At 40.2% G+C, this 13,682-nt stretch overlaps 1 protein-coding gene across 6 annotated transcripts in view; it reads left to right on the forward strand.

The window, feature by feature from the left end:
* The window catches only part of adamts17 (ADAM metallopeptidase with thrombospondin type 1 motif, 17), a 417,430-nt gene that overhangs the window by 305,096 nt on the left and 98,652 nt on the right, over positions 1-13,682 (forward strand). For all 6 annotated transcript variants that reach the window (XM_067598186.1, XM_067598185.1, XM_067598187.1 and 3 more), the window contains exons 13-15: positions 49-218; positions 3,126-3,253; positions 11,089-11,209. In XM_067598186.1, the coding sequence (XP_067454287.1) occupies positions 49-218; positions 3,126-3,253; positions 11,089-11,209 (419 nt within the window). The remainder of the gene's footprint in view (positions 1-48; positions 219-3,125; positions 3,254-11,088; positions 11,210-13,682) is intronic.

The following is a 13,682-nucleotide window of genomic DNA, read 5'->3' on the forward strand; positions in this document are numbered from 1 at the left end:
GTGTGTGTGTGTGTGTGTGTGTGTGTGTGTGTGTGCGTGCGCATGCAGGCCTGGTCCTGGGGGGCGACCCTGTCAGAAGGCAAATGTGGAACACAAGGCCTGTGAGGGACATCCATGTGCCAAGGGGGCGCCGAGCCTCAGAGACCTGCAGTGTCTGTCCTACAACCAACACGCCAGCAAGAGGAAGGGCAGCATGCTAACCGCCATTATTAATGATGGTGAGACACACACACACTCACTCATTTAAGTGCATGGAAAGAAGTAAAAACCAAACTACAAGGCTCAAAGGCTCAGTCACGTTTAGTTTTAAGATTCTAACTTAAAAGCCTAAGTGACACACTGTTGATATTGGAGTATCCTGACTCTTATTGGCTCCTAATCAAGGGCCCTTTAATAGTACTTTAATAGTAAAAATCCACATTTTAAAAATCACATTTTTTTGTAGGAATTTTCGTCGCAAATCCATTGAAACAGGTTTGAAAGTGGTCGAACTTATAGTTTAGACGTCAGACGCCCCAGTTTGGCACAAAGTCCATGCCCAAAGATTGCCTCCCCATTGGTTTACATTTTAAGGTGTGATGTTTCACTACAACTTTCAGGGCTTACTAGATCTAAACCGTTCGAGTTATTACAAAGTTTTTAATAACTTTTGTTCAGCACAGTGTGATAAGTCATGTATTAAAGTTTGAAGCCGATACCATTAGGCCTTAGGAGGAGATAGCATTTATTCAAGGTCCAAAATTGGCACAAAGTCATACTTTCATGGGTGAACTGCGGACTTCCTGTTTGATTTAGGTCAGGGGTAATTTATGCATTTTATCAAATTTTTCACCAGACCTGATGTGCGTGCCAAATTTGGTGAGTTTTTGAGCATGTTTAGGGGGTCAAATTTAGGGTTCAAGTGGCGTATTAATAAAGAATAATAAGAAAGAAACAAACACACGAAAAACAATAAGGTCTTCGCCCTTTGGGCTCAGGCCCTAAATATCATTTCCTGAGTCCTCTATATGGTGCTAGAAAACACCCATTAAGTGAACATCATGTCGCTGTATATCAACTGTAGAGCTCACCTTGAAAATTTCATGTGAATCAGATGATGTTTGTCATATAAGGCTGAGTTGCTCACACCTGTGTCATCAAAACTGTGCAAGTTTTGAGCCCGGACACTTGAATTTCAATTAGTAAATTGATGAGTTTGTGTGTAAAACAAATTAATTTCCTATATTTCATCGTCTATTTTTAGAAAAGCAAACACTTTTAACCCACATCATCTGGTCAAAGTTTGATTGAAATGTGTACTGTCACTGGGCTCAACAGTGTGAGTATTTCACTCACATTTGCCCCTAAAAATAGATATGTGTGAAGTGGAGAAATAATTAACTACAAATTACAACTATAACACTATATGAAACACTAGAGGGATTTAAAGTTGAAACGACGGATACAGAAAGTGGTGACGCTCCTAAGGCTAGCAAAGCGTAAGCTGCAGCATGACCGGAAAGAAGCACAACCAGTTAGCCTCCACTGGGCTCTCAGCTAGCCCCGGCTCTCTGTTTGGATCCAATCGTACCACTGAGCCCCGGTTAGTTATTCAGGTTAAAGTGGGAAAACCAGCAGGTCTGTCGGCCAGCTGAGTGAAGTGAACACCGGGACTATCATGGAGAAACAATCCGTAGAGGAGCTGCTGTGTTCAGTTGCACAGATAGGAAATTCCACGGCTGACAGGATGCACCACTCTGTTTGGAACAGCAGTTGGCAACATTGGGAAGTCACGTCAGGCGAGACTCGAATGGCAGAAGTACGGCAGTGTCTTGGCTAGACAAAAGCAAGATGGCGCCACCTGGTGGTCGCTTCAGAAAGCGAGCAGGGTGTGTGTGTAGTCCGTCTTAATTTCCAACTTTGTCCTTGGCTCAGATGCAGACGGTGGCCGTTCTCGCACGGTCAGCGAAAATCACAGCAGCTGGCTCTCAGTGGCATGGCGGAGAGAACAGCAGAAACGAGTCGGTGAAGACAAGCGGGGCAGAGAAGTTCCACGTCTTCCTGAAGTAACTTTGTTTCTTCCTTCTCGAGGGAATTTGAGGACACTGGTTGTAGCAGCGGTCTCTCTCGGATCCAGGAAAGGGCGAAGTCTCGGATCTGGGAATGGGCGAAGTCTTGCTCGTCTGGCGAGGGGAGACTTCGATGAGGGGAAAACGTGCGTGGGGTACCCCCTTTAGTCAAGCTGACTCACAGAGGAACAGAAGTTACCCCTAGGTCAGTGACATGGGAAAGGCGTGTGTTTCAGGCATGCTCAGTTTTTAAAGGGGCGGTGATGTCATGGCTGCGTCATCAGGATGCTCTGCTGTGCAGGAGCATCTCCGCCAATGAGGGACTAAATGTTGACTGTTCCCTGCTGAGGTGTAAAAATCGCAAAGCATCCTTGGAAATGGAGTTTGCAATGGACTCCCATTGTCTGTAAGCAGCATTTTGGCGCTATGCCTTTGTCTCGGGGTAAACCAAAGAAAAAGCACCTTGTGGTCAAGCCTCACAGGTTACATGTAGGCCTTCTCTGTGTGACCTTGTGGTTTGAGGCCCAACAGCAACCAGCATATTAGGTGCATTACTGCCACCCTCCGCTTCAGACTACTAACTAATGATTAAATCCTACACATTAATCCTGTCTGTCTAAACTAAAACTAAAAAAAAAAAACTGCTGTCTGCCCTCATGGCAGGTCCATTAAAGTTTTAATGCTGAACTCCGGAACTCCAGTCTTCCTAAGTTCTTCCCTCATATAGGCTACAGTCTTTCTTGATCATTAGTACAATATATGATTGCAAGTGTGTTTGGCTGTTAAGAATTTAGATTAAATTAAATCCCCGTCTCTGTTCAAAGATGGTCCCTGGTGTTGCGTGTGAATGTCTTCCTTGATCTTTGCAGTCAGAAACAAGCTAGAAGAAGTATTGTGTATATGTTTTAAATCTGTAACACACATAGTTTTCTATACCTCGAATGTAAACAAATGCTGTTTATGTGACATTGTGGTGCAGTTTTACTGTTTTCATTCAACTTTTTAAAGTATGTGTGTATGTGTGTGTGTGTGTGTGTGTGTGTGTGTGTGTGTGTGTGTGTGTGTGTTTGTGAACAGAGAGGCCGTGTGTGTTGTTCTGTGGCCTGGTTGGTCGAGATGTCCCAGTCCTAATGGCTGACAGAGTGATGGATGGGACACCCTGTGGACCGTACGAGGCCGACCTGTGTGTTAACGGGAAGTGTCAGGTATGCATACTCACACACGCACACACACACATACACACACACTTACACACACACAAACACAGACTACAAGTTGTATATGCAAAACACCTTGATGCAAGTGAAGTGAGATTACCAGACCTCTGTAGCCCACTACTCATCTCTGCTCCATTGGCTACATTAGCCACTGCCAGCATAACACAGACTACACACCAGAATCTGTGACCAAACTGTGGTGGAGCTGCATTGTGAGTAATGTACGTGCCAGGTTTTGACAAGAAAGAAGAATATGTGAAGATTCCTTTTTTTCTTAAATTGTCTGTCACTTGTAGAGGAGTGCAGCACTCTTACCCAAGTGCTTATTTTAACCCAAACGGTCTTTGGATCCAATCTGAAACTGAGCTGTGGAAAACCTAACTGCACCTGATGTGCATTTTTTTTTTTTTTAAAGATACCTGATCTGAAGGGTCCCAAGCAGACCCAAGGATAATTCAACCTGATCCGAAATGCAGTTGACCAAAACCTTAATAGAAAGAATACCAAAATCAGCAGCAGCATGATGAGCTATCAATTAACAAGAAGTTGCAGTAGAAAAGAGAAGCAATATTAATAATACTGCTGTAAGTATAAATGTAATGACTGTAATATAACAATTTCATTAGTATTATTTTCAGTAATAGCCTAACAGTTTATCTCCAGCTGAGTTGAACTGTGGCCAAAGTATATATTTTGTAATCAGGATTGTAATGCTCTCATAGAAATCCTGGTGCTGAACTGCACCTATGAGCTCTCCTTCACTTGCAGTGTAGTCTCGAAGGCTGTCCCTGGATCAGTCCAGGAGCTGACTGCATAATGAGCTGCTGGCTTAATAAATCAGGATCTGAGTACATGCAGATTGTGGCCGCAAACTCAGAGACAACTGCAGGTTCAACTTACAACAAGTGTGAATTAGCCCTGTGACAATATATTTGCCTCCCTACTATGGTAACTAGAGAAAGTGTTATGTAAAAATATATCGGCCACCAATGTAATGTAGGTAGGTTCCACTGTCACAGCAGCAGTATGACCTGAAAGTTATAGAGACTCGTCCATTAATAAAAACTCTGTTCAACAGCCAATGAAATGTGAAGGGGGGGAGATTTTGTCACTGTTGTCATCACTGTAAAAAAAATCAGAAATGCAAAAAATAAATACATGAAAACACAGAGCCAAATCCAAAGGATTGTGCAGCTTTTGTGGCCGCTAAACCTGTGCAAATGAGACAAAAATATAGCGTGTAATTCACAAAGGGAGCAATGCACTGCAAACTGCTGCCAAGCAGAATAGCATCATGGTACACCTGTGCCATTTGCATGTATGTAAATGACATTCGGCCCAAAATTGACAGTCTAATTTACAAAGACCAGCGCTAATAGCCACACGCAGTTAGAGTGGAGTTATTAGCATCTTTAGATTGAATTTTCCCAAAGTTGGTGTTAACTGCATGCACACTCACTCTTTACTCACTTGCTCTCTCTGTCTCTCTCTCTCTCTCTTCAAATCGGACTTTCAGCTTCTTATAAATAAAAATGTCTTGGCAGTGCTGATGAAGCTCAGGATTCATCCGTAAGAGCTGCTTTATTACAAACAATTCCACCGTATAAACCTGGAATCTGTGTGTAACTGCTGATCTGTGTGGATGTGTAGCAGAATATTAATTACTGTCAGATCCTGACCGATATAGTGTTAAGATGTACAGTGTTACCGCTGCCGTACCGCATCTCTTTCTCAGTTTGGAGATGCACTTGTTTCAGCTGCTGTGCAATGCTTACGTCAGCTGTAACACACAGCCAACTCTGGGCAACAAACAGAACATCACTACTGATGTTTCTGCAAAATCCCAAATACATTCAGTGACACCTGAACGAGATTATTGTAAGAGATTCAGATATTAACATGTTTCAGACCTGCCTGAGTCACATTAATAGCTGTGATTAGTAGATTATGTTATAGATGCAAAATACTAGAGAAGTAAAAGAAGCAAAATACATGAAAGTTGGTTTGTGATTGTGGAGAGCTGTGTGTGCCCACCTCTGCTAATTAAAGACATGCAATTAGAGGCTTTTTTGCTCTCTACAGTTTTCATTATGGACCGTTGAGTGTGCTGAAATGTGGAGAAAAGCCTGAAACACAGGAAACCGCTCCGCTCACTCAAACAGATGCAAAACAAGGGCAAATTTCAGTCAGCTGCAAAACTTTATGGGCATGTTTGTGCTGGCATATCATTAGTGCAAAATGTTTTGTGAATAGGACCTTAAAACAGGGCAGATTTAGGGTGCAGATGTTGTGTAATTCATGGTGCTATCAGCAGGCGCAATCCATTCTTTGTGGATTTGGCCCACAATGTCCTAGTGTAGAGCTATGAAGGAGGATGTCCCTACGGGGATCAAAAGAGTACCTCATTCATAAGCAGTTAGCAGACGTTCAGTGGATACACAGCATGTTCCCCTGGGGTGGGTTGAGGAGTTTATTTGGATCTAGTGTCCTGACTACAGTCAGCCGTTTGTGTTCATTTGCAAATGTTGGATGTCAGTACATTTCGGAGGTATTCCCCCTCCTTCTGGCCAAGTGAGAGAGACAGAGAAAGAGAGACAAATATGGGTGCAATTATGATGCACGTGTGCTCACATAATACTCACTTCTTACATCTCAGCAATGAACCATGTATAATTTACTGTGCGAGATCACTTAATATAACTACAGCTGAAGCACACAGTGCATGTGTGTGTGTGTGCAAAGAACATTTTACTTAATCTTAAGTAATCTTAAGTGTAATTCTTTGAGTTTGATAAATACAGGCCCAGCAGGATACACTATTAACAAAATCAAATAGTCACTACATAAATGTTTACTAACAGCACAGGAGAATAACATCATGAAATGAAAAAGTGACTGATCAGTGCACTAAACACATCAGTGTTGCAAGCACAGTATTTAGTCATAAACCAAAGCACTGGAAACATTTTGATTTATGTTGATGATGATGGTAGCGCTAGATGACAAGTCACCCAAGGGCAACATGAACGTCCATCCAATAGTTATTGAGATATTTCACTGTGGACCAAAGTGGTGGACTAACCTAAGTGATATCACCATCCTTGAAGCCACACAGCTGCTGTGGCTAGAAATTCAGTACAATACATTCAGAAACAGACATGTTCTCTTTCAACTAGACAGAAATGGATGTTTGCCTTTCTGAATTATTTGTCCTACAAATGGATACATGTAAAGAACTGATTAGAAACCCAGTTATTCATATTGATGGCCAAGAAAATATATTTGTCTGGGAGAAATGCAGTTGAGGTTGGGTTTCTCTGTCTCCTATCTGATTACACTGAGGTGGAAAAAGTGCACTATTAAATTTGGCATTTTGCAAAAACTAGCATTGTCTAAAAATAAGGCAATAAATATGTGATCACAAATATAGACAGCTTCTCTTCTAAAATGCTCATCTACATACTAATGTTTAACTCAAGTCATTTTGCAGTACAACAGTAGATTGTGAAAATACATATTTAATAAAACCAAATGAATAAACTTGAACAATTAACATTAATTAAACTTGAACAATTAACATATTAACACATACAGTCAGGGGTCACCAGAGTCAAGGGTCAAGCAGAGTCAGCTAAATCACTAGTCAGGGGGTCAGCAGAGTCAGGGTTCAGGGGGCAGCAAAGTCCTGGAGTGTGCCAGAGGAATACAAAACTATACAATAAAATCCATGGGGATGGGGTATCATAAGCTGCATTGTTGGCTGCACTTCTCTTATTATACCCCCCACCATCAGACCTCCCAGAGGCATGTTTGAGATAGTCACCAACTATGAAGATGACATTGTGGTCAGTTGCTGACCTGTCTCACCATTTCACCACTTCTATAACTGAAAATGATTAACATATTGTCAGAACTTCAAAACCTAACTTTTAGCTCAAAATAAAATAACATATCAATAACATTGTTGTAATTGCCTAAAATAGCAGAGAAAAGCGCTGTAGCCCCAAAGGCCACCTTGATCTTGTCTCCCTCATGTTCATCCCTGCCATCAGACTGTTTGTGAACATATTATCATTTGTACATACCGATTCAATATGTTTGTCAGGCAGCAGGGCCGGACTGGGAAAATCATTCAGGCCAGGAAATATAATGTGAAATATAGCCTCAGTTAGGCTACTTTTTAAGTGGGTGGTCTGAGGGTCCCCCAGTAGGAAAATTTTAGTTACAAAGACTTGATTTCTTGCATTCTGAATTTTACATACATTGCTACTTGAAAGTTTGTGAACCTGTTAGAATTAACTCTATTTCCGCATAAATATGACCTAAAATGTGGTGATTTCCTTTCGAGTTCTAAAACTAGATAAAGAGACATCAGTTAAACAAATGAGACAAAAACCATATACTTGTTCAATTATTTATTGAGGAAAATGATCCAATGTAACATATTTGTGTGTGGCAAAAGTATGTGAACCTGTAGGATTATCAATTCATTTGAAGGGGAAATTGCGATTGAGTGTTTCAATCAATGGGATGACAATCAAGTGTGAGTCTGGGAGGCCCTGCCTTATATAAAGAAGAGAAATCTTGGTCTTCACTATCAGAGTCTGAGCTTCACAACACAGGTTTGTTGAAGTGCATCATGGCTCAAACAAAGGATATTTCTGAGGACCTTAGAAGAAAAGTTGTTGATGCTCACCAAGCTGGAAAGGGTTTTTTTTCTCAAGAGTTTGGACTCCAACTGACTGTCAGGCAGATTGTGTACAAATGGAGGACATCCAACACCATTGTTACCCTCCCCAGGAGTGGTTGAAAAACAAAGATCACACCAAGAGCAGGCGTGTAATACTCCGGGAGGCCACAAGGGACCCCAGGGTAATGTCTAGGAAACTAAAGGTCTCTCTTTCAGTGGCTATAGTCAATGTTCATGAGTCCACCATCAGGAGAACATTGAACATCAATGGTGTGCGTGGCAGAGGTGCAAGGAAGAAAACACTTTCTCCAAAAAGAACATTGCTGCTGTCTACAGTTTGCACAAGACCATATGGATAAGCCAGAAGGTGATTGGAAAAATATTCTGTGGATCGATGAGACCAAAATTGAACTTTTTGGCTTGAATGAGAAGTGTTCTGTTTGGCGATGAGCAAACACTGCATTCCAGCATAAGAACCTTAACCCATCTGTGAAACATGGTGGTGGTAGTATCATGGTTTAGGCTGCTTTGCTGCCTCTGAACCAGGACAGCTTGCAATCATTGATGGAGCTATGAGTTCTGGTTGTACTAGCAAATTCTATGGGAAAATGTCAAGGTATCTGTTTGTGAACTGAAGCTCAACAGAAAGTGGGTCATGCAGTAAGACAATGACCCTAAACACATAAGTCACTCTACCAAAGAATGGTTAAAGCAGAAGAAAGATTATGTTTTGGAACAGCCGAGACAAAGTCTGCACCGAAACACCAAACACTGGAGGATACTTTTAAAAGGATAGAGAAAGTCCTTCAAGACAGGGACAAGGCCAAAAAGTTTACAAAGAGGGTTTGATTTATACTTTGTTATTTTGTAAAAGATAAATAAATAAATAAATTAATAAACATTAAGGAACAGCTTGGATGCAGGCAGTTTTTTCCTTAATGCAATGCAGAGCTATTCAGTTGTCAAGCATACACATCGGATTGATTTTAATAACTTTAATGTACTTGAAGTGTGCACTGTGCAGCTGTATTTTCTAGGAAAATACAAACATTGGATTGAGATTTGGTATGTACAAGCATCAGCGTGGTTTGCTGCAGGCTGGAGAGACGAGTGTGTTCATTGTAGACCAGAACATGCTCACTTTTTTTTTCAAAAATGACCACAGAGCATTAAAAGAAAGATTTTTTTACACCTCCATGAAATCTTCCAACAAAAACAGTTTGTAAATCTGTGCAAATTATATTTCTGATGTTCATGACAGTGCTAGTCAGTGGCAAAGTCTTTTTCTCTAGGATTTATGTTAGTTGAAACAGGGTGATATTCTGGGCCTAATCTGACTATTCATGATGACTTGATTTGGCTCCTATCGGGCTTTCACTGATTCGTCCAGGTCCGTCCATGTTTGCTGGGTAACTTTTACTCTCAGACTGTTGCAGCCAGTATATCCAATCCAGTCAACTGACAACTAGGCCTTTCAAAAAACGTTGTAAGTTTATAATACATGATATAGTGGTTAAGCTATATCGGATTCTAGGGTTCACTTTGCTTCTTTCTGTCTTTCTTGGTCTGCTCTCCTCTGCTTTCAGCAGAACACATCTACATGAACATCTTTCACCTCAGAGGGAGAAACAGTGGAGGATGGAGATTGTGAGCTGCAGACAAAGATAAGGGGGCAGATACTGAGATTACAGAGGGAGTAGGAGGGGGTGCAGATGCTTTTCTAAGCCTGAAATACGAGACTCGGGCATGCTATGAAAACACTGGCAAGAGGAGACAGGAAAGAGAGGAAGCAGATAGGAAAAAAGGAGAGGAATATATTCAGTGAAACTATGAAAATAGACTGTCTGGCTGGAGGAGGACCCTGGAAGTCTGACTGAGGCCCTCTGAATCCACAAACTATGCAGCATGCATGACTTTCTTTCACTTCTTTGCTGTGTGTGTGTTTTCTGGCTTGAAGTTAAAATTCCTAATGTAGTTAAAAAATCTGAGACACATCTGAGCCACAGGCGTTTTGCTGGCTCAGACTAGCAATATGTATAGTCACACACACACTCACTCACTCACTCACACGCACACACACACACACATACATACACACACACACACACACACCCCAATCTTACACTTAAAACAAAGGGTTAATAGCAATAGGTTAATAGGTTTTGATTTATTGTACAGTTTCAGATTTCACCTTTATATCACCACCACAACAGCAGACATATGTAGCGTACATGATCAGGTCCTATTGTGCTTTAATTATGTTCCCCACTGTAACTATGTTTACATTCTTTCATTTACTTTCTGATACAGAGTGACTGCGGGCTACATCATACTTAAAGATCTTGAATTACATCCAGGTAACTTCTATTTGGCCATGTCTCATTACTGACTAGCAGATTGCATTAAATTTTTATAATTGTGTCACGTACATGGTAAAGGGACTGTATCTCTTAAATCATCATAATTTGTAGTACAAAGAAAATGGGACTCATTTTCCACTTCACCTAAAATCACACAGCTCACACAATCTGTTTTCCTTCGAATATTTTGAATCACCCAAACTCAATGTCCTGAGGAAGACACCAGCTCTCAACTGTGTAACTAAAGATCTTTGGCTTATAGACAAATGAGGTATAACAATCACTGTGATAGAGAGTGGTGATGGCGCTGTGATGTGTGTTACTGAAAACAAAAAGATAACTGATTTTTCAACTTGCTTCATGTTTGTCTCACTCTTAGCAGTCTGAATTGACTCATGCATTCAGTCTCAAGACTGAATGCATCAACAAGTCAGTTGTCCCATTCTCATACAGTTCCTGAAGGGGGTCATAGGTGATGTAATATATACAATTGGAGGTTAATGCATCCATTTCCAAAAGGTCTAACTTCTGATGGGTGACTGAGCTACATATGACACTACTGACAAGCCAAGACTGTCTCTGCATAAAGACAAATCTACAAATTTTAACCTTCTTTTCTAAATGAATTATATCCACACAAAAAACAAGCTGTCTTCAAAGGAATGCCTGTGCAGACAGATAGACACAAGCAAACAGAGGCAGACACACCTATGTCAGTGTGTACTATTAAGACAACTACACAACTTTTGATTTTACTGTTTTGTTGCGGACAGAAAATTGGCTGTGACAGCATCATTGGCTCTTCAGCCAAAGAGGACCGCTGTGGTGTGTGTAATGGAGACGGCCGCTCCTGCAAGATAGTGAGGGGAGACTTCAACCACACCAATGGAATGGGTGAGTGTGTGTTTCACTGTCTAAGTGACTGGCTTTTAAGCAAGACTAAGTCAAAACCTAGTATATGGCTGGACCATGTTTGGTCAATGTGTAAAATTGTGACCAATTTGTTATTGGGATTTACAGCCTTTTTCTCAGTTTTCTCCAGTCACAGTGCACCAATTTCAAAAATAATTGCACATTTATACTACATAAGTGACCCAGTTTTAAAAAATCATTGTATTCACAGTGGTGAATTTTCCCTTTAATAACACCTAACCTACTTATCCATGTCTGAGAATTGTTTGTAATGATTATTGTAATGATGGTTTTTCCTCCCACCAAATGTGTCTGATGTGGGTCTATTTTTGTGTCTGTGAAAACACTTTTAGGACCAATGTGTTTTTATTTGTGGTTTTACAAATAGCACTGAGTCCACAGTAGTTTACTGAGTCATCCTTAACGTTTCACAAGGGTTTTTGCACCAAGGGATTAACCAGAGAATTTCTAACACATGCATGCTCATGCATATGTATACACCAAGATGTGTTGCTTAACCTCGAAGAAAGAGATGGCTGACCTGAAATATTTGTCTAATCCCCACACATCCTGGAAAACCTGGAAACCTTGAATTACAATATTATGTCCTGTTATGAGTTATGTGAAAGTCCTGGAAAGTGACAAAACCGAGCAAATTTTCTTGGGAAAGTTGGGAGTTTCCAGTATTCCTGGAACAGTTGGCATTTTATGGGCTAACTTCACACTGGCATTCTGAAACTACCTTTGATTTCATATGCAATAACTTTGTCTTAATCTCATAATAAACAGTATGCAGTATCATACGCAAATAATTACACTAATGATGTATTTTGCTGCTCGTATGCAGTTTGTACCGAATGGAGGTGATATAATACTTGTGCCGAAAAACCTTGGAATGCCTCTGCCAATTAAACTTAAGAAAGTGAAAGCAAAATATGTAATATTTTATTCCGTGTTGTCTGAGATCATCCTGGAGCTGTTTAGTCACTTGTATTGCAAACTCAACACCTGGATCATAGTAGTGTTACACCAATCAGTGACAGATAAAGAATAATAGTAGGAATAATAATAACATAATTAAAATTTATGTGAAAACGTTAGGCATTTTTGCCTTGAATAAGAAAGGTATTATTTGGGAAACAACAGAACAGGAAATCTCATTGCACTAGACCTTAAAATCTTGTGACCAGGGCTGGACTTAATTTATCTAACTGTAACCATGTATTTCTGATGATCTGAATAGAGTGAGACACACAAAGAAGCATAAGTTGAATACAGCTTTATTTCCGGCCCGGGCTCTATCACATGCAAATACAGTGAACAACAAACCAATATTCCTTAAGATGTATGCAACACACAGAAAATACCTAATATCAATTTCACCCTTTTTTCTATTTTTTTTTTTTTTTTTTTTCTAGTGGACCTATCATATCCCGTTTCTACTTCCTATATATTGGTGCGTTAGGATTCACTAATAAATGTACAATGAGAATATATAAATGAAATACATGAAATTCAAATGACTATAAGATCAAAATCAAGCTATGGTAGAGCAGATGTTAATGTCATTATTAGATCAACCCATGTTTAGCATGATTTAGCTCATTTACTCTTTCTGACATTAACATGTCTACAACATTTGATAATGTATAAAACCCACTGGCACTTTTTTTTTCTTTGATGTACATGGCAAAAAAATCATCAATGCATTAAAACCTTCATCAGATATAGAACTAGGTAGCTTAAAGATACTTCAGTATGACTAAATATGAGATTTTAAGATAATATCGAAATGATGAATCCCTCTTTCATTTCCTTCAGTTTTCTGATGTTAAGGTGTCCTGCTACTCGGAACTTGCCTATTCTCCTCCATGTCCCTCCTAAATTGCGGCTGGTTTATCCTTCATGCTGGGCTCCAGGGATGAGGGACCTATCTTTACCCGACCCCCTTTTTCACCCAATTGGATTTCTCTGAGATTTCTAATTGCAATGCTTAAATTCCCAAGACCTTCTGATTCTGATAGAAGATATGTACAACATCCCTCACCCACTATGGCACAGACTCCTCCTTGAGCAGCAGTAATGGCATCTAAAGCTATACGATTGTCTATAGCAAACTTATGAACTAGGGAAAGTTCGTTACTAATACTCTGGAGAACCATGAGCATGGTGTTAGCCACTAAAGCTATGTCATGACGTGTAAGAGCGGAAAGGTAATGGTTGGCGTAACTTAATTCTGTATTCCAAAAAATAGTTTTGAAAGCTAATGTGAATGAGTGTAAATCTGATAATCATTACGCAATTCGTAATATCGTTTAGCTAAATCGACGGGGCCCGTATTCTTAAGGTGTATATAACCTACAACTGCGGACAATTCTCTCTTACTTTGTGACAAAGTCCTGTGAGGGGAGAGATATTCAACAGGTTCCACTACATAAGTCATATCGTTTAACGT

This window comes from Thunnus thynnus, chromosome 1, assembly GCF_963924715.1.
Source record: "Thunnus thynnus chromosome 1, fThuThy2.1, whole genome shotgun sequence".
Classification (NCBI taxonomy): Eukaryota; Metazoa; Chordata; class Actinopteri; order Scombriformes; family Scombridae; genus Thunnus; species Thunnus thynnus.